At 47.5% G+C, this 25,613-nt stretch overlaps 1 protein-coding gene across 1 annotated transcript; it reads right to left on the reverse strand.

The window, feature by feature from the left end:
• Positions 1-5,405: 5,405 nt before the first annotated feature.
• Positions 5,406-18,650, reverse strand: LOC119558501 (proteoglycan 4-like). Its single transcript, XM_037872006.1, has 5 exons — positions 18,405-18,650; positions 10,510-11,010; positions 8,722-9,198; positions 6,398-6,545; positions 5,406-6,214 (listed from the first exon to the last, which is right to left on the reverse strand). Exons 1-5 carry the CDS (start codon positions 18,648-18,650, stop codon positions 5,406-5,408), a joined length of 2,181 nt encoding a protein of 726 aa, XP_037727934.1.
• Positions 18,651-25,613: the final 6,963 nt, after the last annotated feature.

The following is a 25,613-nucleotide window of genomic DNA, read 5'->3' on the forward strand; positions in this document are numbered from 1 at the left end:
TTGGCTGTCCCCAACGAAAACTACAAGTTGCGAGGAAACGTTGAAGAAGTTAAGGATTTGGTCGGAAATTTTTGGCAACCCTGTGCGGATAGTTTCGGACAGAGGCTCCGCTTTCACGGCCAACTCGTTTGCAAAACATATGAAGGAAAACGGAATCGAGCACGTTTGGAGCACAACCGGAGTTCCCCGTGGAAATGGTCAAATTGAAAGGGTGAATCGCACAGTTTTATCCATTATTTCAAAGATTGCGGCATCAGCCAAGTGGTTTAAAGCAGTGCCGGAAGTGCAGAGAGCGGTTAATTTCCACGTACATGCGTCAACTAAAAAGTCACCATTTGAGCTGCCTTTTGGCGTGAAGATGAACAATAAACCAATGGATCGTATTCTACAGCTTTTGGAGGAGGAGATGTACTTAAATTTTGAAGAGCAACGGCAGCAACTGAGAAAAGATGCAAAGACTGAGATTCAACGCGCACAGGAATCATATAAAAAGAACTTTGACCTAAAGCGGAAACCGGAAGTCGATTATAAAGTGGGAGACCTAGTCGCTATACGCCGCACACAGTTTGTTGCAGGAAAGAAGTTGGCGGGAGAATATATGGGACCGTACGAAGTTTCAAGTGTCAAGAGGAATGGCAGATACGAGGTTCGGAAGGGAGCAGATTTTGAAGGCCCATCTAACACGTTTACCAGTTGTGATTATATGAAGCTGTGGCGGTGTGTCCAGGACAATCAGAATGATTGGTCATCTGGGACAGATGATTAGTCAGGAATGGCCGAATGTAAGACGGTGTAGCAGATAAACAGTAGAATTAAAGCAGAGCGACGGAGCGACAAGAGAGAACGGCAGCAGACCAACAGCAGAATAAAATCAGAGCGACGGAGCGACAAGAGAGAACAGCAGCAGAGCGACAGCAGAAATAGTCGGAGGAGTTCAAGCGGTTTTTGGGAAGTGACAATCAGCCGAGAGAGACGATTGGCAGCAGCAGAGTGAAAAAATAAAAACCTGAACGATACTTTAAGAAAAGACGAAACGCGGAAAGTATCCTGCAATTATCATTGCTAACCATAATACTTAATACAAATCATTATAATAAACGTCAAGTGAGAGTACTTCTCATCTTACATATATATCGACGTCCGCCGTGGATGACTTATAATAGGCTTATGAATATGGAATTAATTTAATTGTTTTTTGTTAGCGGAGAGTATCAAATTTACCACCTGTTAAAGTGGAAAACGCTGACTTTTCCTGACTACAAACGTCGCTCAGAGAGCTCTTGCAATTGTACATATAATTACAAGGCGGATACTCGTCGCTGAAAACTTTATAGAAGTCTATAAAATTGTAGGATACTGCACGAATTTTTATATATGTATGTTTATAAGAATGGAACCGTCTTCCGACAAACTTACGCCCTCTTTAAGTCCTGGGCGATGAGATCTCGACGCTCCGAATTCTGGGCCTTGGAAAATATTACATTGGATATTGGCTGTTCTTAAGTACCAGTTCACTAAACACAAAATATATTGATATATTATGCCAGAGGCATGTGACTTCCTCAACGGCTGGTGGAGAGACTCGTCCTCTCTAATTTTTCATCATGACTCGCACTTCGTCTTTCGATTCGGTTGGTTTAAATGTATTTTTAACGCATTTTTTAATTCTTTCAATGTTTTTTTGACTTTCCTTGTTCTCCAAATGTATTATTTAGGGATATTGGTATTTGGTTACGCATAGGTTCACTTTAGCTTTGATTGGCTCTATTAAGACATTTATATTGCATCACTAGTTTCTCCGAAGAAAGTTATTGGTCACTACGCTTTTGAACGGATGGCATGGGGATCACGGGTACTGCGGCTACAAACATCACAGTATGTCAGATGTCGTCCTTATTGTTGATCCTCTCCACGTTCTTTGATGACAATGGCGGCGCTGGTCCGACACATTAGATTCTTTCGAGCTGCGATTTGTGTCCTCCTCAAGGACTGTTGGATATGGTGGCTGGTCCTGGTGGCAGAAGACTCCGTGGACGACTACCCCAGGGAACTGTCTAAGGTATTTTATAGCAGACTAGAGATTTTACTTGGCTGCCGATATGGATCGGATTAACTAGGTGTTCCAACCTAGGAATACTGTTTCTTGACTCCCTGATATCTTGGGAGTCAACGGGTGGCTGTTGCACTTTGACAGCTACCGGAGTGTGGTTATCTGTAGGTCAATCGTGGTCGTTGCTCTGGCCACGCGGCACCCGTGAATGGCCGAATTGCATTTTTTGCCTGCCTTTACCAGTCTTAGTCTGGTTAGTCGAATGCACCCCTCTCATGTTTTATCGGCTGAGCTGTCCAGGCTGATATCTTCACTGCTGTTGATTTATGTTAAAGGTATATTCTGTACTCTAGTATTTTTCTTAGAGTTGGCGCATGGAATATTTGTTTTGATGTTTCCTCTTTTGATCTAACTGACGATTGATTAAATCATATTTATTAGAAATGTTTGATTTATATGTTTGTAAGGTGTAAGAACTTTTGTACTATTCGGAAAGCTTTGTAGTGCTGGGCATGTTTTTCGCCGTTTTTTTAACCAGCGGTCCACTCGAAGACCCCCCTTTTGAATTCCGCTAACGAAGTTAATGGGGATGTTGGCAGCAAGCCGCCCATCTGGCAGTTCATGTTGTCTTTCAAAAGCTCGAACAAATTCATCTTTAGCGATTTTATGCTTTAGTTTGAAATGCAAGTTGTGCATATCGGAGACATAATCGCTGAAGGTTTCGCGCTGTCCTTGCTTGCGTTCCATTAATTCCTTGACTTTCATAAGGTCACTTCCGGTAGTGGAAAAAGCTCGTTCCGTCTCCTGTGTCAACGAATAGTAGTCAAAATAGTAGTCTTCTGCCTTGTCCTCCATTAGCTGCCAATACCATGGCTGCACCTGCCATCAGAATATGGAATTCCCGAAAGACTTCTTGGCGGCTTAGGCCATTCAACCCTTGCAAGCGGTCCACGCGGAACAGGAAACTTTCAACTGTCATGCCGCGACCGCTTCCAATGATCTTTAGGTTCAATCTGTCTAATCTGACTTCTTTTGGTCTCGGTCCCTGAATCGATGAGTTACAATCGATCTCTGGATGCAGTTGGTGACTCGTCCCCCTCTCGTTTGTTCTGGATTTTCTGTGGGCCGGAGTATCTATCCGCCTGGGTGTTCTAAACCGATTCATCTGGCTATTAGCATGTCCTACGTTACCGGTTCCAGAGGCAGAGTCTCTTGGTATCTCAAGAAGCTGTCAGTCGGATTCTGAAGAGTTCGGGGCGGCAAGGGCAGTCCTTTCTGTTTGGGTCTCTTGGATGTCGGAGACTGCAATTCTGATACTTGTGCCTTCAGAGCTTCTATCTGGGCGCTCATACCACGCTGCATTTCGTTGCTCTGCCTCAAGAGCTCCATCAATCTCTGTTCACACCGCTCGGCAGCCTCTAAGTTGTCCTCCTCATGCCTCTGAAATTGGGGAAGCATACTTGATCTTCCTTTCGGAGGTCCGAGAGGTAGATTCTCCCCACCGGAGGCTCCTTCCATTTCAGTGGATTGATCCAGATTGTTTTCCTCGGACATGGTATCTGCCTGTCCTGGCTGATTCTGTGCGAGCTCCCACGGCTCTCTTTAAGGTGAATCTCCTAGCCTTGGCGCGCTAGTTACCGGCAGAGCACCCCCTCTCCACCGGCACAACGAAATCCAGCTAGTCGGCAACTCATATACACATCCGGCCTGACGAATCTGGACAGTAAATATTTATTTACCTACACGTTGTAGCTTGCCGAATACATAAATTTAATACAGTTTATTTATTTTATCGAATGTAATATAATTTTTCGTCACAATTGTTGATATCAGAAATTTTTGTTAAAGGCGCGTTCGCCACTACTTTTTACCTCGTTAAGAGGTGTTTTTGTTTGATATCAGAAGTTTTTTTTTGCTCAAGAGCTTAAGAACCCCAATACCATGACTAGGAGTCGTCCCCATATGGCTTGGCTATTAAATTCGACCCCTAATCATAGCTGAACTCCACCTTAAATTAGGCAAAACAAGTTTTATCGATTTAATTACCTATTTTAATAGCACAAGTGTGGAATCTCAATGGCTGTATAGTTTCATATTCCAAGAGAAACCTGTCGCTTCTTATATTTCCAGCCGAACTAGCGGGTTTTTCCAAAGTGGTAGAACAAATAGATCAAGTTTCCTATTTCAATTAGCTTAATGCAAGTAAAGGACCCTAAAACCATAACAGATTTTCCGTTTGTAAAATTCTAATAAGAATATTTTTCATCAAATTGGTTTTTTCTTCTTTATTCCAATAAGTATGAAATATTTCGTATACGGAGCTGAAACGAGCTGCACTTTTTATCGCTTAATATCTTCCAAACGGTAATTTTTAGGGCAAAATATGTTATATATCAAAAGTTGAGGAATCTAAGGCTATATGATTTAAAATTAAAAAAAAAAACGTTCGACTAAATTTGGAAAAAATAGTCAAGAAGTGGTTTTAAAAAATAACTTTTTGTCATAACTCTAAATCAATTATATTCAGACAACTTTACTATATGAAGGGTATTGAGAAAATTAAATTATCTTTTCAGACATATATATCACGTTTCTGTAGCATTAGTTGTTTAGATACTAGGTTTTTAAATCTGGCTTTTTTTTTTGATTTTTCGCTAAACTATCGGGTTTTTCCAAAAGTCGTAGAACAAAAGTTTTCTAATTCAAGCTACTTTATACACTCATAGGGTTTCCAAAACCTTAAAACTAAGATGGGATGCATACAAACCCACAAACAAAGGGACAAACATTTTCATTTTGGGAAGAAGAAGAAAATTTTTTAATGAATTACTTTTGAACGGGACATCGGATTTCAACAAATGAGGTGTCATTCGACGCGTATTCTTATTATGAATAAAACTAGCTAAACAGCCGGGGGCTTTAATCCCCACCGTATCCAGCAGATCCAATTTTCAAAATTTTTACTTCCACACTTTCACCGTTTTCTCTCCAAAACAAATCTATATTTCGAAAGTCTTGGTATGCAATCTTCTTAGTTTTTGCGATACTTTTCGATTGGTGTATCACTCGTTACGATCGGACCACAATGGCAGATTTTCAATTCTGCTGCTATATATAGTAGTTGTCTTCGCACGCTCTCTTGCGCGCTTCGCCACTACGTGTACTGCCGTCCACAGTGATAAAACATTCCACTGCAAATCCAATGTATGAGACCATCTATAGCAGATAAAGTACATACGGATCACTGCAAATCCAATGGATGGAATCTTATACTATGAAAAATACTGTAAAGTAGTTCTAGAGCTGGGGTGAACCTCGGTCACGCCAGGGTCTCTTCACAGAAAATGTTTCTATTTCAACACAGACAAGATAACGGATGAAGACTTCTTTCGAGTCGGGCCATAATGGCCCCGCCTGGTGGGGGTGAGCTTGTCGAGGAGGCAGATAGCCTCTGAGCAGCGACAGTTGTGGTGGGTCCTTCTGGGGACTTGAGTAGTTGTTGCACCATGTGCTTATAGGCGCTGTGACCCCGTGCTCTTTCTGCGCTCTCGTTGTGGTGGGCGACGCCGGTTGGCCGAGAACAGGTGGGTGTGCTCGGGACCCTAGATGACTTGTCTGCGCTGATTGTGGCGCAGCCGGACGAGGCAGTGTCGGTAACGACCTGGGCGCGATCGATGATGATCGGTGATTCCGACGACCATGAGGTTGCCTTCGTTGCCAGTCCTGGGATTGATTGCTCCGGCCGTGGATGTGTTTGTAGTGCCGGGCATAACGGCGTTAGTCCCGGGAACGGCGTCGTGGCTGGAGCCGGTGGTGATGCCTGGGGTTTCGGCGACGTTGGTAGATACGGGGCTGCGCTCGATGGTGCTTCGCTGTGCGTGTGGGTTGCGGCCGTGGTCGGTGGTGGCCAAGATACAATCCCGGCAGCGATCGCGACGAGCGGTGGCGGTGATTGCCCGATGACGGCCTTTGGGGCCTCGTCATGGCCGGCGGCTGTTAAAGTGGTCGGTGGTTTCCTTATGTGTGTCTCCGTGGATCGTCGCGCGTTGGCGGATCGTCGATCATGCTGGTAACTACGTTTACGGTTCGATGTCGGTCGTGGCATTATCAAACTCTCCTCCTCTGGTGTATCTTGAAATGGACTCTTGATAAGCGGATTTTTAGCTGTGGGGAATGTAAAACATGAGTACTTTCTGGGTGCTTGTCGTGCGGAGAACGGCTACCAGCCTCGTCTCGTGTATCCCTCGGTCGTCCGAGGGTTATTTTTGGCAGATGATTTCTCCCGTGATTGTGCTCGGGACGAGGAGAGCTGACCCGGTGTGTTTCTCCCCCAATGGGGGTGGGCACGTTGAACGAGTGCGCTCATCAGCAAGTGGCCCCAAGACACCTTGGTCTTCTCGGCCGCGGCACGACTGTGGTGGTCATCCTGGTCGTTTGTGGTTCCGCCGATTCGTTCTGAGTCATGGTCCCTGTCGTGGTCGTCGTCGTTTTCATCCTGGTGGTATGGCTTCAGGTTTTTTAAACTGGCGGTGCGGCGGCGTCGGCTTCCTGGAATCTGGAAGCGGACGATAGTCGGGGACGGGAATTTTATGACTCGGTACGGTCCCTCGTATTTCGCGGCCAATTTGGCGGCAAAACCCTCGCCGGCGTACTAGTACCAGCGATCCTAGTGGTGGTTTCTACTCCCGTCGCCGCAGATTAAAGTGTCTGCCCTGCTCCGCTGTGGCTCGTTCCGCGTTTTCCCGGGCGACCTTGATGATGTTATGGAGCTCACTCCTCTCTCTCTCTCTCTCGCAGTTCCTCTCCCCTGCGTAACTTCGGAATACAGTGCGTTGGGTAGACTTGGCTCCCGGCCCTGCACGTGAATAGCAGGGTATCCGACACGCTGCTGTTTACGGCCAGCGAGATCTATTGGAGCAGGTGGTCCCAGGTGTTCTGCGGTGCGTCTCCGAAGTACTGTGCTATCATCGTCTTTACGGTTCGATTCGCCCGTTCCGTGGGATTCTGACGTGGGTGCGGTGTGCTGTAACTCCATTCCCAGGGATTTGCAAAACGCTTGAAATGCTCGGCTCGTGAATTGTGTTCCGTTAACACAGACGAAGGTCCTCGGGATCCCGAAGCGGCTGAGGATCCGTTCTCGGAACGCTCGCTCGAGGAAGGGGACTGTGGCTCGGCGTACGGGAACTAGTTCTACCCCATTTGCTAAAGGAGTCGAGGAACACGAGGAGTACAGTGTTCCCCAGCTTGAAACGTGGTAAAGGCCCGACAAAGTCGGCGCACAAAACGTGGAACGGTTCGCCGGCCGGCTTCTCCTGACTCACCTTAAACCTGTGACAACTAGGACATCTTCGTACGTACTGGGCCACGTCTCGGAACAATCCCGGCCAGTAGTACTGTTGAGCAACCCGTGTGCTTGTCTTGTGTCGTGGCACTCCTACAGCACTCTCCGGCGGTATTGCGTTTCTACGCATAGTTTCCAAAGCGTGTATTCTTCCGATAGAGTTGTCCGTTCTCCTCTCGAAAGTCTGGAAACTTGGCGGGCTCCTGCCGCATTCGTCGTAGCATTTTGTTTATCCACTTGCACTTGTTGCCTTGTACCTGCACTTGCTGAATCGTTACCAGAAGTTGGCGTGATAGGGCGTCGGCATCCAGGTTCTGGGTTCCGCGGCGGTAGTTGATATCGTACTGGAACTGTTGCAGCTCCAATGCCCACAGAGCGATCCTGCCCGTGGGGTTGTCGATCGAATTTAGCCACTTTAGAGAGTGGTGGTCGGTGAGTACCTCAGACCGGTATCCCTCGACGTAGCAGCGCAAACTGCGGACGGTACCAGGAAGCTATCCCAAGGCATCGGCAAAGCTCCCATAGGTTCGTCGGCGGAGTGAGTTTCCGGATGGCTGCGACCTTATTAGGGTCGGTTTTTATGCCGACTTCGCTGATAACGTGGCCTAGGTACCTCAAGCTTCGCTAGAAAACTGGCACTTGTCTCGATTCAACCGTAGTCTCGCTTCCCTGAGTCGTCGGAACACTTCGCGTAAATTTCGGACATGCTCCTTGAGTGTGGCCCCGATTACGATGATATCGTCTAAGTATGCGAAAGCATGCGGTTCCATGTCCGGGCCGATGACAGTATCCAGGGCCCGCTGAAAGGTTGCCGGTGCCGAATGTAGGCCAAAAGGCATAACCTTGCAGTGAAATAAACCCCGGCCTAGAACTGTGAACGCGGTGTACTCACGGCTGGTGGGCGCTACTGGAATCTGCCAGTACCCATGCTTAAGGTCCAGCGTGGATATAAATCGGACGTTGCGCAGCCGCTCCAATATGTGGTTGATTCTCGGCAGTGGGTAGGCATCCGGTACCGAGTTCTCGTTCAGTTGCCGGTAGTCCACACACATGTGTACGTCTCCGTTCTTCTTCGTGACTATGACTATCGGCGGACTGTGGGGGCTTTTCGATGGCTCGTCTACCTGCTTTTCGATGACGGCTCCCATAGCCGGATTCCTCGGGTGGTACCTCTGTTTTATCGGTCGGTCGGTTCGCATAATAATACTAAGCTAGGCGATGTGGGATACTACTGTGAGGGTTTTAAATCGGGATAATTCCCGCTCGAGGAACTCCCCTGTCCACGGTTCTGTGTATTTCTCGGTGTGGTCATCGGAGCTTTGCTCATTACCCGTGGTGAATTCGGCGCTGGCGCTTCCGCACAGTGGAGCGCTCGTGGTCCCCGATGTTTCCGGATCACTTGAATCCTGAAATCGAACTCTCCTTGCCGCGCGGCGAAAAGGATTCCGCTGGACGGCTGATGCGTCAGGAGCGGGTAACGCGGTGGCCCAGGTCGGGGTTGCTCCCAGTTCTGCGTCATTGATTGGAGCTGCGGGTTCCCGCGATTTGGAGGCGCCTTGTGGTTACCGGGCGGTGCCCGTGGGGTTGTGCGCTGGCGGTTCTCTGTACGTGCTCTAGGAGCGGTTTGTTGATGGTTTTCTTGCGGTCCTTGTGGAGCTGTCTTGTCTATGTTGGGATTGCTCTCGTGGGGCGGCTTCGCCGTAGTTCTCCTGCTGCTCTGACGGTGTCTGTGGGACGGCTTCGTCGTGGATCTTCTGCCGCTCTGGCTACGTCCGTGGGACGGCTTCGTCGTGGCTCTCCTGCTGCTCTGGTTGCGTCCGTGCTAGGTCTGGGTTCATTTCGCGGGGCGCCACGGATCTGGTTCTGGTGGGGGGCCGCAGGGTAAGGGCCTGCCTCCATATTGAAGAGTTGCTCCCCTGCTGCATAAGAAATCCATGCCGAGAAGTAGGTCATCCAGTACGTCCGGCATGATGAGGATGGAAATGATGACCCTTGCTTCTCCTAATTGGACTGCTGCCCTCAGGGCCTGCGTCAGTTCCCTACCGGTTCCATCGGCTAATTTCACGTGAAAGCGTACGGCGCGAAGATTCCTTCCGTTTTTTAACTTCCTCGCCAGGCGTTCGCTTAAGAAGCTGTGCGAGGCCCCCGTATCCAATGTACCGCATAGGGAGTGCCCTTCGATCGTGACTTGGGCGCGGATACGGCTCTGATCCTGTACGAATGGGTTGGTTACTGTCTCTGTGGGATCGGTGGGTTCCTTGGGTAACTCCCGGATACTCGAGGCCCTTGCCCGTTTCCCGACTCTTGTTTCCGACAGCAGTCGATGGTCCGCAGATCGCGTAGGCCGCAGTCCCAGCAAAAGGTGACTCTGGGATTCCGGCATTCAGTAGCGTAGTGACCAGCCTGGCCGCAGTTTCGGCAGGCGGTCCTGACATCGATCGCTTCTCCCGAGGCTCGGGGTCCCTGATCCTGGTTCCGTGCAACGTTCTGTCTGATGGCGTCGTTAGGTTCAATCCGCAGGCGCGGCATCTGCGGCTCGGCTGGCGATGCATAGTTCGGATTCCCCCGGGGTCGTGAGATTTGGCGATCAGATGCGTTCTCGGTGTTCATATATCCTCGGCTAGTCCGGCCTCCTCGGCTACGGGCGACCTCGAAGTTGACCACCAGGTGGGTGAGTTCAATCAACGTCCGAAAGTCTTGGCGGCGCGTGAACATCTGGTACTCTGGTAGCATGTTTTTATACACACGCTCCAACTCTTGTTCTGGTGAGAGCTCGGCGCGGCGCATCTGAAGGCGGAGATCAACGAGGTATTCCTTGAACGGTTCGTTCGCCCCTTGGAAATGCGAGCGGATTTCGTCGTCGAGCCGTTGATAATACCTGGGCGGTAAAAAGAAATCCAGAAATTCCCGACGGACCTTCGTCCAGGCTCTTCCCTGGAGTCCAGTGGTGCGAAACCAGCTCTCGACTCGGCCAGTCAAGAGTACCACAATTGAGTGGAATAAATATTTCCGGTCGATACGGTAGGTATCCGCCCGTTCCTCCATGTGTTCAACGAAACTGAGCGGGTCCGACGTGCCGTCGAAAGACAATCCCCACTTGGTCATTTTGTCGACCAACATATAGCACACTGCCTCGTCGAACTGGGAGGTTGTGCCGCGAGGTGATCCTGGTGGCCTGCGTGGTCCTGGTGCTGGCGACGTATTGTGGCACCGTTAGGGTGCGGCCCGCTGCCGGTGCAATCGTGTGCGTAGATGCCGTGTCGGCGCTCGACTCGAGGTCCGGAGGTAACGGCGACGATGGCTTGGAGTCCCCGGATGGGGAATTTCCATACTTAAGCTCCATTTCTCCAAGCCGTGTCTGGACCGCGTCGGGGAGTCCGGGTGCCGTAGAGCCGGGATGGTTGCTCTTCGACCGTACCAGTGCGTTCGAGGCCAAGGTCGAGTAGGATTGCGTCGAGTTCGTGCTTCCTCCGATATGATATACAGGTAACACCCATGTTACCGTTGAAAGCGGGGGCTTACGGCGTTGGATGCCGACGGTGTGGGTGGCTTCGTAGTCGCGGAGGGTACCAGCGGGGTGTGTGCTCGCGGCGTGGCTAGACTCTCGTCCGCGGAGTGCCTAGGGACACGAGTAGTGATCGACGCGTGTCCTGATGTGGTTTTGCGAAGCCGGATAAAGATGCGCGTTCTCAGAGCGGGGGTTGAAGGTTGAAGGTTTTATCCTTAAGGCCTTGCGTCCTTAAGGGATCCTGGTAGCGATGAGGCTAATATCCTTAAGTGTGTCCTTGTAGCGATGCAGCAGGTCCTGGTGTATCCTCGCAGTGATCCTTGAGGCGTGTCCTTGTAGCGATGGAGCAGGTTTATGTTCACTCTTGTTTGGCTTCGTGTGTCACGTGTTATCGTCGTCGGGTCTGACTGTACCTCGAAGCTGTAGTTTTTCCTGTTTCTCCTTCCAACTATTTTCCTTGCTTTATAAAAGAACAAATCTGACAGCAACTGATGCTCCCCTGGATATCCGACCCTATCCTTTTTTCTTTCGACTTTGAAATTTTTACTGGTGGTGCTTTAAGCCACGATGGATGGAATTATCCTTAACATATCCTGTCTAGTCCCTGCTCGGGCGCCATTCTGTAAAGTATTTTGTATTTGTTCAACGTTGATGCACTAAGAGCAGTACAAACAAGTGGCCCAAACGACACCAAGCACGTGCTTGTTACGCGCGGGCCCATTTTTATTTCCGGCAAATACGGTTCGCGAGGAAGGTACATAGAACAAACAGGACAAAACATAGATCAACAAGACTAAAGCAAATGAGCTAAGATTTTAGTTTTTAATACAGGGATAGAAGTTGAGGGACAAATTAAATGATATAGGTTGTTATAATTATTACAAAGAACGCGAAAAGGCTCATGCTGACTAAAATTAGATGAACATCGTGGCAAGTTGATAGGATAGTAGTTTCGCATTAGTCTAACAGGAAAATTGAAAGTAAGGCGGTTTACCAAATCTACAGAATCAATATCGCCTCTGATAAGATTATTCTTAAAAATAGTACCAAGCATAGTTCTACGGCTTACTAGACTAGGCAAATTAGTTAATAGCAATCTACTCGACTAAGAAGGCAACCTGTCGTTTTGATCCCAGTTCAAACCACGTAAGGCAAAAAGAAGAAATTGTTTCTGTACGGACTCTATACGGTCAATGTGCACTTGATACTGAGGACTCCAAACGGAAGAACAGTATTCTAAATTAGGACGGACAAGGGAGGTAAATAATAATTTGGTAGTGTATGGATCATCAAATTCTTTAGATCAACGCTTTATAAACCCAAGAACACTCATAGTTTTATTTACAGTAGAGGTTATGTGGGAGTCAAATTTAAGTTTAGGATCTAGGAGAACACCTAAATCGTTTACTGAGTATATTCGGTCCAGGGACATGTTCTGAAGAGAGTAACTTATGAACGTTGGCGTACCCCTATAAAAAGTCATAACGTTGCATTTAAGATAGTTTAAATTCAAAAGGTTGTACTGACACCATTCCTGGAATCTATTAATGTCTGACTGCAAGCAGAAACCAGACTCAATATTATTATATGAAAATCAAAGCTAAACATCATCAGCATACATTAGTACACGTAAGTGAGTTACTATAGAGGGAAGATCATTTATAAACAGAGTAAGCAGCAAAGGGCCCAAATGACTGCCCTGAGGCACTCCAGATGTCACATAGATCAGTTTTGAGGCAGAGTTCTTGAATATAACCCTCTGAGTCCTACCAATCAAATAACTTGAAATCCAAGTTAAGAGATTATTCGGAAACCCGAGCTGATCTAATTTGAATAAAAGAAGAGAGTGGTTTACAGAGTCAAAGGCTTTACTAATATCTGTATATATAACGTCAGTCTGCAATTTTTTGTTAAAACCATCCATTACAAAAGATGTCAATTCGAGCAGGTTAGTGGTGGTCGATCTTCGCTTAACAAAACCATGTTGACACGGCGATATTAAAGAGGGGCACCAATGTTGCAACGGAGAGGTAATAATGCGTTCAAATGTTTTAGGAATTGCAGACAATTTGGAGATTCCTCTATAGTTCTGAGCATTAACCTTCGCACCCTTTTTGTGGAGTGGAATAATAAAAGAATCTTTCCAGATAGTAGAAAAAACAGATGATGAGATAGACAAATGAAAAAGTTTAAGAATGGGCTTACAAATAGTTCAGGCACAAAACTTAAGAACACACCCAGGGAGTCCATCTGGCCCCGGAGAATAGGTTGGCGTTATAGTTTCTAAATCACTTAAGAGAGAACTTTCGGTGATTACAGGAGAAACAAGGAAGAACGCTATAGTCGAGTAACTCGACTATCAGATACCCGCTACTCAGCTAAAGGGACCAAAGGAAAATGGAGATATGCAAGCAGCCAAGCGAGATTGAAATGCGCCACCTACCGGCGGTAGACAGATTTAAGCATTGTGGGCGTTAGAGTGGGCGTGGCAAAGTTTATTTTGGATCAATCGATAGGTATTGACAAAACGAATACATTTCAGCTAAAATTTTTTATCTAGCATGAAAATTGTGGGCGCCACAGGCTTGGGCGGTTTGTGGGCGTTAGAGTGGGCGTGGCATATTCGCGTAACAAATTTGCGCTGCGCTCAAGCCTACGGAATCTAATTCTGAAATACCATTTCTCTATCTTTGATATTTTTCAAGATATCAGCGTTCATATTAACAATTTTTGAAGTTTGTAGGCGGTTTGTGGGCGTTCAAGTGGGCGTGGCAAACTTTTTTTGGGTCAATCGATAGGTATTAATGAGAACAATACATTTCAGTTAAAATTTTTATTCTAGCATGAAAACTGTAGGAGCCACAGTTTTGGGCGGTTTGTGGGCGTTAGAGTGGGCGTGGCACTCTGCTGAAGCAAACTTGAGCTGCATAAGAGGCTCAGGAATCTGCACGTCTAATCTCAATAGCCTAGCTCATAGTTTCCGAGATCTAAGCGTTCATCCGGACGGACAGACAGACGGACAGACGGTCAGACGTACAGACGGACAGACGGACAGACGGACATGGCTAGATCGACTCGGCTAGTGATCCTCATCAAGAATATATATACTTTATGGGGTCGGAAACGCTGCCTGTTACACACTTTCCGACGAATCTAGTATACCCTTTTACTCTAACGTAACGTAACGTAGTAACAGGTATAAAAATACAATTTGCCCTGTTTAAGTGATTAGGGTAGCTAGAATTAGACCAAGAAACAGAACTATAAGTAGATTGGAAGAATTCAGAAAATAAATAAACAATTTCGGGATCCGTAGATGCCTCAATAGAATTTAATCGTACAGATGATGGCAATGCTGAAGACTTTCGCTTAGCATTGACCAAGTTATAAAACTGCCTTGGATCCCTTGAAAATTCAAATTTACATCGGTTCAAATATATGGAATAGCAATGACTGTTAAGTACATCAAAATTAGTACGAGCCACCACATATCTTGAAAAATCGGATGGCCTACCCGACGTTTTGTACTTTTTATAGAAGTTTGTTATTAGGTTTCTAAGTCTTTGCAACTGATTGGTAAACTAAGGAGGCCTGTCTAACTTAGGAGGAAAACTATCAGGAACACATTCACAGAAAAAAGAGTTTAGGACACTATAAAATAGTTCCGTAGCACTTTAAATATCCAAGCAATTATATAAATTTGTCCAGTTATACTGTGAAATCAAGTTATTGAGTTTACTAAAGTCACATTTACGAAAGCATCTACTTTTAGTTGGTGAAAGAGAATGAGAGAGGGTATCAACGCAGGGAAGACAAATTGTAAGTTCTAATGTGGGATGATACCGGTCTTCTGGCACAACTAGTGGGTCAATTCTAGATACCGTGACTTCAGACGGATCTAAAGCAAATACAAGATCTAATTGTCTGTTTAGTGAATTACGTATAAAGCTAACTTGCTGTAATGATAGTTCTAACAGACCGTCAACGAAGTCATGGTCAGATAAAGGGGTAGAGACAAGTGAGTCAGTGGAAAGGGACCAAGAAATGTCAGGGAGATTGAAATCACCCAAAACAATCAAAAGATCCCTTTCGGAAAGATGAGATAAAACAGTTTTTATTGCAGACAAATGTTGCTCATAAATTGTTAAGTCGGATCCAGGTGGAATATAAGAACAAGTTACATAAATAGAAAAAGATTTCAAAGAAACTTTAACACTAACGAATTCTATTTCATTGGGATTAAGAAAGTATATCCTTTCCGATGTTAAAGTAGAGGTAACGACAACCAGCACCCCACCCCCCTACAAGGAGAGCGATCAGTTCTATACGTATTGAAATTTTTGGACAGAACTTCACAGTCTGATATCTCCGGTTTCAGCCAAGTCTCAGTAAAGCCCAGAATGTCTTCCGAAAAGGTAGAGGAGTCAGCATAAAGCTAAGGTAGCTTCATATTAAGTCCCCTAGCATTTTGATAGGCCAAAAATACACTGCTCAGTTTTTTGGCGCAGGTACTGTCGTGGAAGGCCTAATATTAGTTCTCCGTCTGTTTGGAACAAATTCTTTTATGACCAATTCATCATTAAGCCAAAAACTTTTAGAATTTAGTACATTAAATACTTCCGGAGGAGCAGATATTTTAAATGAAGATATCCTACGAACATATGGAATTTTAAACTCCTCCACTGTGATGTTTTGAGATGGGAATTCCTATTGTATAAATTCCAAAACATCTGCAAATGTGGTTTCAGGTTGTAACGAACTGATTTTAATGTGTCTGCTCGCTACGAGATTCGTGCAGCTAGCTCAGAAGATTGTGTGTTCGTCCCACCAAATTTATATGACGTGACTGCCAGTGATCAGTGAGAAAACAAAGGGTTCAAATGGTAACAGTGGGATTTCTGTATCTCCTTGCTCTGGTTCCGCCGGCTGCTGGTGCTCCTCCTTCTGGCTTGTCGACGCGTTGACACGGCTTCCGCTTGGCTACTGGGTCTCGGGACGTTCGTAGTGGCCGCCTCTGCTCGCTCGCGGACGCGCTGCCTCGGGGTCGCTTGTTGCGCCTTAGACTCGCAGAGAGTTTGGCCTTGTGGGCTTAGGGAAGCGTCACCGTTCTCAGACTAGGGTGAACAAGCCTTGCTCTCCAGGCCGATGCCTTTCGAGGCAATACCTGTCCCTTGCTCTGTCCCGGACGGTCCCGCTAGGTTCTTGCTCAGATCGCGCTGACAGTCCAGGCTGCCGCCAGGAAGCTGCCTAGCAGTTCACTTTGCTTTACGCCTAGCGCAGACGAACGTTCCACCCGGCTTCACCCTAATGCTTATCGTCCGTGACGTGCCTGCGCTCCCCATTGAGCTTCGCGTGGCGATGGTAACGTGGCTGCCGGAAATGTCTGCTGGCGTCGCTGCCGATGTCCTCTGCGTTGTCTCCTGACCAGTACCTTGTCGTTCTGGCACTCGGGGAGTTGGGCGGTTGCTGTTCAGGAACTTCGCCGGTAATCGCAGGGCTCTCCAGGCGACCGCCTCTTGAAACCGCCAATCGATCTACCGCTCGTCCGTCACGCCAGGTCCTGCTTGGTCGGGCAAGGTACGCTGGGTCTCAGACAACTTTCCTCCCCAAGCTGACGGTTCTTCGTCGTAGGACTCTTCCGCTTGTCTCTGACAGACCCGCCGGGCGACTCGCCAGGGTGTGGTCGTGACAAAGTTGGAAAACGAACGCCTTGACTTAGCCGTGTGATGCCTTCCGGAACTCAGCCACTTGTGTCTCTATTCGGAAATTCCTGATGTGCCAATCCCGAACGTCTCGACGTGGCGATCTTGCTCCCTGTGTGCTTCCCACGGCGCTGCTTCCGACGACTCGCTTGGTTGTAGCTCCCTCGTAGATTACTTGCTTGACTGACTGTTCACTAGGTACTTGAACTGATCTTGAAGGTTTGACTCCTCGTGATCGACTGATCCAGCTGCCAGCGCTCTGCGGCCTTATATAGGGCTTCCGGGAACCGTTATTCCCCTTTTGCGCACGGCACGCTGGATCTCTCCACTCCGGGTCCAAAGTCCGTGCCTCCTGGTTGACCCACTTGTCCTTCACGTACCGCTTCCAATCGATGCTCCGCCAACTGCTGCCGTCCACTGCCGAGATGTGGCACTTCTTCTCCCTGTTCAAAGTTCACGGGAGAGTCCAAAGTCCGGTGCAGTTCCGTTATCCGCTTTTGCACACGGCACTCTTGCTCTGCCCGCCAAGTCTCCATTCTCTCATTCTCCGCTCCTTGGTCTCCAATCTCTCTCGCTCTCCTTCATTGGTCTCCAAACTCTCTCGATCTCCATCCTTGGTCTCCAAACTCTCTCGCTCTCCATCCAAGTCTCCAAACTCTCTTCGCCGCGCCGTTACTACGCGAATTCGCCGCGTATCTGGTAAGCGGCCGGCCCTCTGCTACTGCTTCTATTTGTGGGGAGTTATTCAACTCCTTACATTCCCCCCCTACTTCGGGAAATATTTAAAACTGGTTCCTACTCTCCGGCGTTTCCTTGCTTATCCTAGCCTTCGAGTCCTTGTGATTCCCGCGGCTCTCCCTCGTTGCTCCCTCGATGCTCCCTCGAAGCTCTTAACTCCGTTGAGTTTCTACAGCGCTGGTCATCCTCCTCGTAGAAACTTGAATCTCCCGCGCCGATATTCTCCCTGGCTCCACTGGGACATCGATACTCATGGGCAATCGATCCCCAGCTCGCTGCTCATTGCTGCGTTCCACTCCTTTTATCGCTTCCTCCGCCTGGTCACACCATTCGTGCGTGATCGATGTTCATTCGCATATCGATATCGACGGTGCGGCGTTGCCACCTGCTCGTTGCGATATTTCCACCTTTGGCCGATATTACCATTTGACGTGTACCCATCGATCTCACTTTCATCTAGTGCCAATCGATCGCCTATCGAGGCGCCCCCTTCCCTGGCTCCTGGTGATTTTGCAATTTTTCATATGTAAGTTCCTTTTGCATTTCCTTTACTCCTTCTCATCTCATCCTTCTCTCTCCTTTCGTCCTCTCTCGCCCTTCACTCGTCCTCTATCGGCTGCATCAGACTCCATATTGGCAGCTCTCGAGAGCGGTTGCGGAGAGGACTTCGCATTCACTTTGCAACCGGGACAGCAGGTAAGTAATTGACGTTCATTTCTTCTTCCTGTACTAAGACCATTTGACTTACAGGTTGCTGGAGTGGCCCATGCATGCCCCGTTCTTCTTCCAGCCACCCCCAATCAAACTCTTGGCCCCGTACCCCCTTCTCTTGTTACTTGGGCAGGCATTGTTGCTGTTTTTTTTTCGTTTATTTATTGATTAAAAACCCGGATGCCCGCGACTCCGAGCCTCACCCGGTACCTCCTTCCGCCTTCGCTGACCAGGACGCAACGCCAGCCGCCCTTCCGCCGCGCCGTCGCGACCGCGGGTGCCTCCTCAATTCCCTCCGGCCACTCGCTCCTGGCGACCTCGCGCCAACCGCCTTCTTCCGGGGCCGATGCTTACCGCATGAACTGCGGCCGCGGGCGCGTCGATCCGGGCGTCGAAGTTTGACGCTGCAACTGAGGTCTTTGGGTGGTCGGTGGCTCGGGCCACACCCACGGTCCCTTCTCCAGCGACTCCGCCTCCCCCGTCGTTGCCTTCGTCGCCGGTGTTGGCGGACCCGTGCTTGGTGTCGGCGGGACCCACGCATCCTGTCGGCTTCTCGTCCGGGTGTCCCGAGGATTCACCTTGGGTACCCCCTCCTCCCATATCCTAAGCTCTTCCTTCGTCGGTCCTGTCGCGGGCCCCTCGGGCCACGTCCAGATCAGCGTCTGCTGTTTTCTTTTCTTGGCTTGATTCTCTTCTGTAGGCCTCTTTTTGCATGTTGTCAATGCTCAGGCTTGCCACCAGGTTTTCCCCTTCAGCGTTCGTTAGCGTAATGCTTGGGCCGGCTCTGTCCTAGTATGTTGCCTCCAGCTCGGCCCAGATGTCGACGAGTTGTGGATCATTCTCTGTTTCGGAGTAGTATTCCGATAGTGCCTTCCTCATGTCGTCTAGCCTGCCCTCCAGGGCGACATTGAGCCTCTGTGCGACATGGGCAAAGTCTTCCTTCTTGAGGCGGTAAATCCACTTCTTTCCCATTTTTACTGTGCTTTTCTCACTGTTGGGACAATCACGTTGGGCGCCAGATGTAATGAACTGATTTTTATGTGTCTGCTCGCTACGAGATTCGTGCGGCTAGCTCAAAAGATTGTGTGTTCGTCCAACCAAATTTATATGACGTGACTGCCCCGTAGATCAGTGAGAAAACAAAGGGTTCAAATGGTAACAGTGGGACTTATTCTCGTAGTATTGGTACAGCGGGTGTGTGGCTTGGCTGGCTTCTGTATCTCCTTGCTCTGGTTCCGCCGGCTGCTGGTGCTCCTCCTTCTGGCTTGTTGACGCGTTGACACGGCTTCCGCTTGGCTCCTGGGTCTCGGGACGCTCTTAGTGGCCGCCTCTGCTCGCTCGCGGACGCGCTCGGGGTCGCTTGTTGCGCCTTAGAATCGCAGAGAGTTCGGCCTTGTGGGCCGGGAAGCGTCAACGTTCTCAGACTAGGGTGAACAAGCCTTGCTCTCCAGGCCGACGCCTTTCGAGGCAATACCTGTCCCTTGCTCTGTCCCGGACGGTCCCGCTAGGTTCTTGCTCAGATCACGCTGACAGTCCAGGCTGCCGCCAGGAAGCTGCCTAGCAGTTCACTTTGCTTTACGCCTAGCGCAGACGAACGTTCCACCCGGCTTCACCCTAATGCTTATCGTCCGTGACGTGCCTGCGCTCCCCAATGAGCTTCGCGCGGCGATGGTAACGTGGCTGCCGGAAATGTCTGCTGGCGTCGCTGCCGATCTCCTCTGCGTTGTCTCCTGACCAGTAGCTTGTCGTTCTGGCACTCGGGGAGTTGGGCGGTTGCTGTTCAGGAACTCCGCCGGTAATCGCAGGGCTCTCCAGGCGACCGCCTCTTGAAACCGCCAATCGATCTACCGCTCGTCCGTCACGTCAGGTCCTGCTTGGTCGGGCAAGGTACGCTGGGTCTCAGACAACTTTCCTCCCCAAGCTGACGGTTCTTCGTCGTAGGACTCTTCCGCTTGTCTCTGACAGACCCGCCGGGTGACTCGCCAGGGTGTGGTCGTGACAAAGTTGGAAAACGAACGCCTTGACTTAGCCGTGTGATGCCTTCCGGAACTTAGCCACTTATGTCTCAATTCGGAGATTCCTGATTTCCCAATCCCGAACGTCTCGACATGGCGATCTTGCTCCCTGTGTGCTTCCCACGGCGCTGCTTCCGACGACTCGCTTGGCTGTAGCTCCCTCGTAGATTACTTGCTTGACTGACTGTTCACTTGGTACTTTAACTGATCTTGAAGGTTTGACTCCTCGTGATCGACTGATCCAGCTGCCAGCGCTCTGCGGCCTTATTTAGGGCTTCCGGGAACCGTTATTCCCCTTTTGCGCACGGCACGCTGGATCTCTCCACTCCAGGTCCAAAGTCCGTGCCTCCTGGTTGACCCACTTGTCCTTCACGTACCGCTTCCAATCGATGCTCCGCCCACTGCTGCCGTCCCGCTGATTTTCGTGATGCTTGTGGCACGCCTGTGTGCCACTCCACTGCCGAGATGTGGCACTTCTTCTCCCGGTCCAAAGTTCACGGGAGAGTCCAAAGTCCGGTGCAGTTCCGTTATCCGCTTTTGCACACGGCACTCTTGCTCTGCCGCCAAGTCTCCATTCTCTCATTCTCCGCTCCTTGGTCTCCAAACTCTCTCGATCTCCATCCTTGGTCTCCAAACTCTCTCGCTCTCCATCCAAGTCTCCAAACTCTCTTCGCCGCGCCGTTACTACGCGAATTCGCCGCGTATCTGGTAAGCGGCCGGCCCTCTGCTACTGCTTCTATTTGTGGGGAGTTATTCAACTCCTCACAAGGTGTTACACGAGGCACAAATAATTGCTTCCTATATGGAACAACCGAGAGGCTCTTTCTTCCACCACCAGCAATCTGAACATCGTTCGTCTGATTATCGAGACTAGGGACTCCTATAGAGCTAACTTCCCCTGTAGGCACAGAAAGCTGCGTAGGGTTTGAAACGTTTGGCTGACTAGCAGAAACAGGGACTCCAGAGCTTTTGGTACCTATGGGTACTGCTGTCAGTGAAGCTTTAGGTCCCCCAGCCCCAGTGGATGCCGACATTGCTGCCGTGACCGATCGGGTACAAATATTTGAAGCTAAGTTGGGATTTGGAACTGATGCCTTTACTTGAACAGATTTTGAAGGAGCGGTCTTTTTGCGTTTAGGTGACCCTACTGACATTTTTTTATTATCAAGGTCCGCCTTAAACTCTTTAAAATCAGCAACTACGCTCATGAGTTTATCGAACAGTTTCATAAAACGATCATTGGTCAGCGCAACATAGCCATCCAAATCACGATTTATTTCCACGCATGAGGCACAAGTCAACAAGTCCAACCAACACGCAGATCAATATAATTTTTTACTCTGCCAACAAGTCCAGTACATTTTGGGTGTATAACTATGTTGCAGAGACGACAGTTAATAAAAACGTCATGAGGTGACGGCAAGTTCTAGAGCTGGGGTAAAACTCGGTATCGCCAGGGTCTCTTTGCAGAAAATGTTTATATTTCTAAACAGACAGGATAACGGACGAAGACTACTTTCGGGTCGTTCTAAAGGAGGGGGAAGAAGGAAAAGGCCAGGTTCGACCCCGTCAACCATGAGTCGATCTCCAGCCCAAAGACAGAGGTCCAAAAAATCACATCCCGTCACCCGGAAATCGGATGTCCGGCCTCAGCAGGAATTCCCGAAGATGGGAAATCAGACCCCGTCACCCGGGGCGCGTTCTCCGATCTCTGCGAGGGAAAACTTCCGGAGAAGGGAGGCTGGCCCCTTCACCCGTGAGCCAGTTCCCCGATCCGGAGGTGAGGACAACACTTCCCGGGCGGTCGGAGAAAGGAGGGGCCCCGTCATCCGCGAGCCCTCTTCTCCTTTTCGTCCCTGTAAGCACTAGGACACTATTCCCGGACACTCTCGAACTTTCACTGACACATTGTTGTTTTCCACTTTGTTACACTTTAATTTCTTCTTCTGCCACACATGTTCTCCCACTTTTAGGATTTCGGGCCCTCGGCCAGCTCACCCACCTTTAATACTTCCGCATCCTCTGGGTTGTGGCGGTGATGATGTCCAATTCCAAGCTTTGTTCTATCTCCACGCCTTCTGCGAACCACGACGACCGTCTCCTTTGCCGGTTTACGAGCGACTGTCCCTTTCGACAAGTCGGGAAGCTTGGGCTGCAGTCCTCTGCCGACGATCGTGTCGGCTGCTGCGCCGTCGTCGTCCAGGCAGAGACCACGTGTTTTTGAGCTTCGGATGCGTTTTTAGCTTCGGCTAAGTTTTGAGCTTGGGCTGCTTTCGATCGTTTCGCCCTTCGTGGCCTCTCTCTCTCCTGCAGCGCGTGGTATGTGCGTGTGTGGATTTTTTATGGGTTAGTGCCCTCCGTGGGTCTTTGTCTTTCTCTTATTTGGCTACATCATTTATGTCTATCCTTAATCTACTAATGTCTACTTATATCTACTTATATCAAAAAAAAAAATGTGTATATAGTCGAGTACCTCGACTACCAGATACCCGTTACTCAGCTAAAGGGACCAAAGGGAAATGGAAATATGCAAGCAGCAAATCGAGATTGAAATGCGCCACCTACTGGCGGTAGACAGATTTAAGCGGTTTGGGCGTTAGAGTTGGCGTGGCATATTCGCTTAAAAACCTTGCGCTGCGTACAAGGCTACGGAATCTAAATCTGAGATCCCAATTCTCTATCTCTGATAGTTTCCGAGATATCCACGTTCATACTTACGATTTTTTGAAGTTTGTGGGCACTTTGAGGGCGTTAAAGTGGGCGTGGCAATTTTTTTTTTGGGTCAATCGATAGGTATTGATGAGAACAATACATTTCAGTTAAAATTGTTATTCTAGCATCAAAACTGTAGGAGCCACAGTTTTGGGTGGCTTGTGGGCGTTAAAGTAGGCGTGGCACGCTGCTGAAACCAATTTGCGCTGCGTAAGAAGCTCAGGAATCTGCACGCCAAATCTAAATAGCCTAGCTCTTATAGTTTCCGAGATCTCAACGTTCATTCGGACAGACAGGCAGACGGACAGACGGTCAGACGGACAGACGGACAGACGGACAGACGGACATGGCTAGATCGACTCGGCTAGTGATCCTCATCAAGAATATATATACTTTATGGGGTCGGAAACGCTTCCTTCTGCCTACTTTCCGACGAATCTAGTATACCCTTTTACTCTACGAGTAAAGGGTATAAAAATAGCCAACTATAAACTACGAATATTAATACAAGAAAAATACACTACTTATAAATAAATTAATAAGAAGACTAGACAAAGTAAAGCAGGACAGAGACTAACCGACACCTCTAAATCAAGGCAAAATAGGAGAAACAAAATTACTCCAGGGCTTACAAAACATAAAAAAGTTTCAAGCATGCACACAACTTTTACGACAACTAAGGGCCAAAAACTTCATAAGGCAAAAATAAGGAGTCTAGTCGAAAATTATACTAACTTGGTAAATAGCGTTGGTCAGGCAAACTCTCCTAATAAAATCGATGAATTACCTTCCCAACCCACATAAACAATCCATTTTACAACTCATCTCACCTAACTTTTCCTTTTACTCATTTCTTAATGTCTTCACTTCTTTTTCGTTTGGTATAAAAGGTGCACGTGATTCTTTTCAAAACACCCGCTCAGCGACGTAAACGATGAATAAGTCGACAATAAAAATGTTTATAACCTGGGGGTGCTTCTCTCTGCTTATCAAGTTTCTCTTCGGTCAAGAACCGTCCGATATTTAGGCCCCAAAAATAAAACAAAATAAATATCCCTAACTAGGGCTAACATGCCCTTTTTCTAGACAGCTCAAATGTTCCAAACGGAATGGCTGTGTCTAGATAAGGAATCTGTCCAAAAACCCCCTCCTGCCAGTCGTCGGAAAACAAGTTGTTTGACCGATCATTCTCGGGCTTCCTATTTCTCTGGACTCGAACCAAGCAAGCGACCTGACCAACTAGCCTAATACGTTGTGGGGCGTCGGCCAGAGAAACTAAAAATCGTCCACCGCCCAAATATGGTCAAGGGAACCGCAAAGACTCGAACCAAGCAAACGACAGGACAAATGCCTGGTACGTCGTGGGGCGTCGGCTTTGCGTTTCCTGGCAGTTCCCCCATCCCCCATTCTGTCCTGGATTGACAAACGAACAGTAGACCCGCACCGCAACTGCTAAATGCGTTACCGTAATGCTTGCGCTCCTGCTCTTTCTGAACTCGAACCTATCAAACGACCTGGCAAATGCCTAGTACGTCGTAGGGCGTCGGCCAGAGAGCACCTATAAATTGTATTTTCGTTACTTTCAACCAATAGTCGGTCGGCACTTACACTGGTCGGCATATGTATTTTGACAAAACAAAAGTTAAGTATTCTTATAACTTGAATTTACTTCTTGTAAACTATAGGCATCAATGGAAAGGTAATTTAAATGCCGTTTGAATAATACAATACATTTCTTAACCCATTCAGTATTTATTGAAAAGGACGAATTTGTGTAAATCAACTTAAAAATTTTTTTTTTTAATTTTTTCCTCGACTTGAAAACTTAAATTTTTTGATGCAAAAAGTTTCTTCAAACAAAAATAATAGTAACTGCAAAAAGAATTTTTCAAAAATCATTTTTCTTATATTTTTTATGATTTTTTGAAAATGCTGAAAAACAGGCATTTGAGCCATATTTTTCTCTTTTTCATACAAATTTTTTCCGACATTGTCACCTTCAAAAAATCATAAAAAATATAAGCAAAATGATTTTTGAAAAATTCTTTTTGCAGTTACTATTATTTTTGTTTGAAGAAACTTTTTGCATCAAAAAATTTAAGTTTTCAAGTCGAGGAAAAAATTAAAAAAAAAAATTTTTAAGTTGATTTACACAAATTCGTCATTTTCAATAAATACTGAATGGGTTAAGAAATGTATTGTATTATTCAAACGGCATTTAAATTACCTTTCCATTGATGCCTATAGTTTACAAGAAGTAAATTCAAGTTATAAGAATACTTAACTTTTGTTTTGTCAAAATACATATGCCGACCAGTGTAGTTGTAGGTATAGTATTATAAAAAGGATAACTCATAGTTCTTGGTTTAAGAAAATTCCGGTAAATTTGTCCATGAACAAAACAGGGAATTCTACGAATGTAAAAGACAAAAATTAAATTATCTTAAAGTCAAGCCTCTATCCTGAGACAAAGTTCTGATTGAGAGGCCTCTCAACACTGACAGTCACAGAAGTTGGGGACTTTACAGTTACTAGTTGAAAGACGAAATAGATAAGTATGCGCATATTTAAAATTACTTAAGTTCCCTGCTCTATAGAACAGTCAAATTACTCATGGCAAATTAAGATGAAAGTCATCCCTCACAGTGCTCTTGAAGCAGAAGCAGGGTTTTTGAAAATGGATGGAAGGTTTTTGAACGTAGAGTTTTCCTACATGAGCTCTAGTTTCAGAATTTTCAAACAGCGAAATCATACCTGATCCTATTTTAAAGATACATGTGTATATATCTTCATATGTATACTCTAAGTGGATTATAAATAAGTCTGCACAGATAAT

Source organism: Drosophila subpulchrella, unplaced genomic scaffold (genome assembly GCF_014743375.2).
Source record: "Drosophila subpulchrella strain 33 F10 #4 breed RU33 unplaced genomic scaffold, RU_Dsub_v1.1 Primary Assembly Seq105, whole genome shotgun sequence".
Lineage (NCBI taxonomy): Eukaryota > Metazoa > Arthropoda > Insecta > Diptera > Drosophilidae > Drosophila > Drosophila subpulchrella.

What these genes read in the sequence shown, in the direction of transcription:
- LOC119558501 (XM_037872006.1), bottom strand. Translation starts at nt 18,650, where the DNA reads ATGGGAGGAGGGGGTACCCAAGGTGAATCCTCGGGACACCCGGACGAG. An exon ending in CCGCGGCCGCAGTTCATGCG is followed by an intron (nt 11,011 to 18,404) that starts GTAAGCATCGGC and finishes TCGTGTCCCTAG; the next exon opens with GCACTCCGCGGACGAGAGTC. An exon ending in CAGCGCCGAATTCACCACGG is followed by an intron (nt 6,546 to 8,721) that starts GTAATGAGCAAA and finishes CCATACCACCAG; the next exon opens with GATGAAAACGACGACGACCA.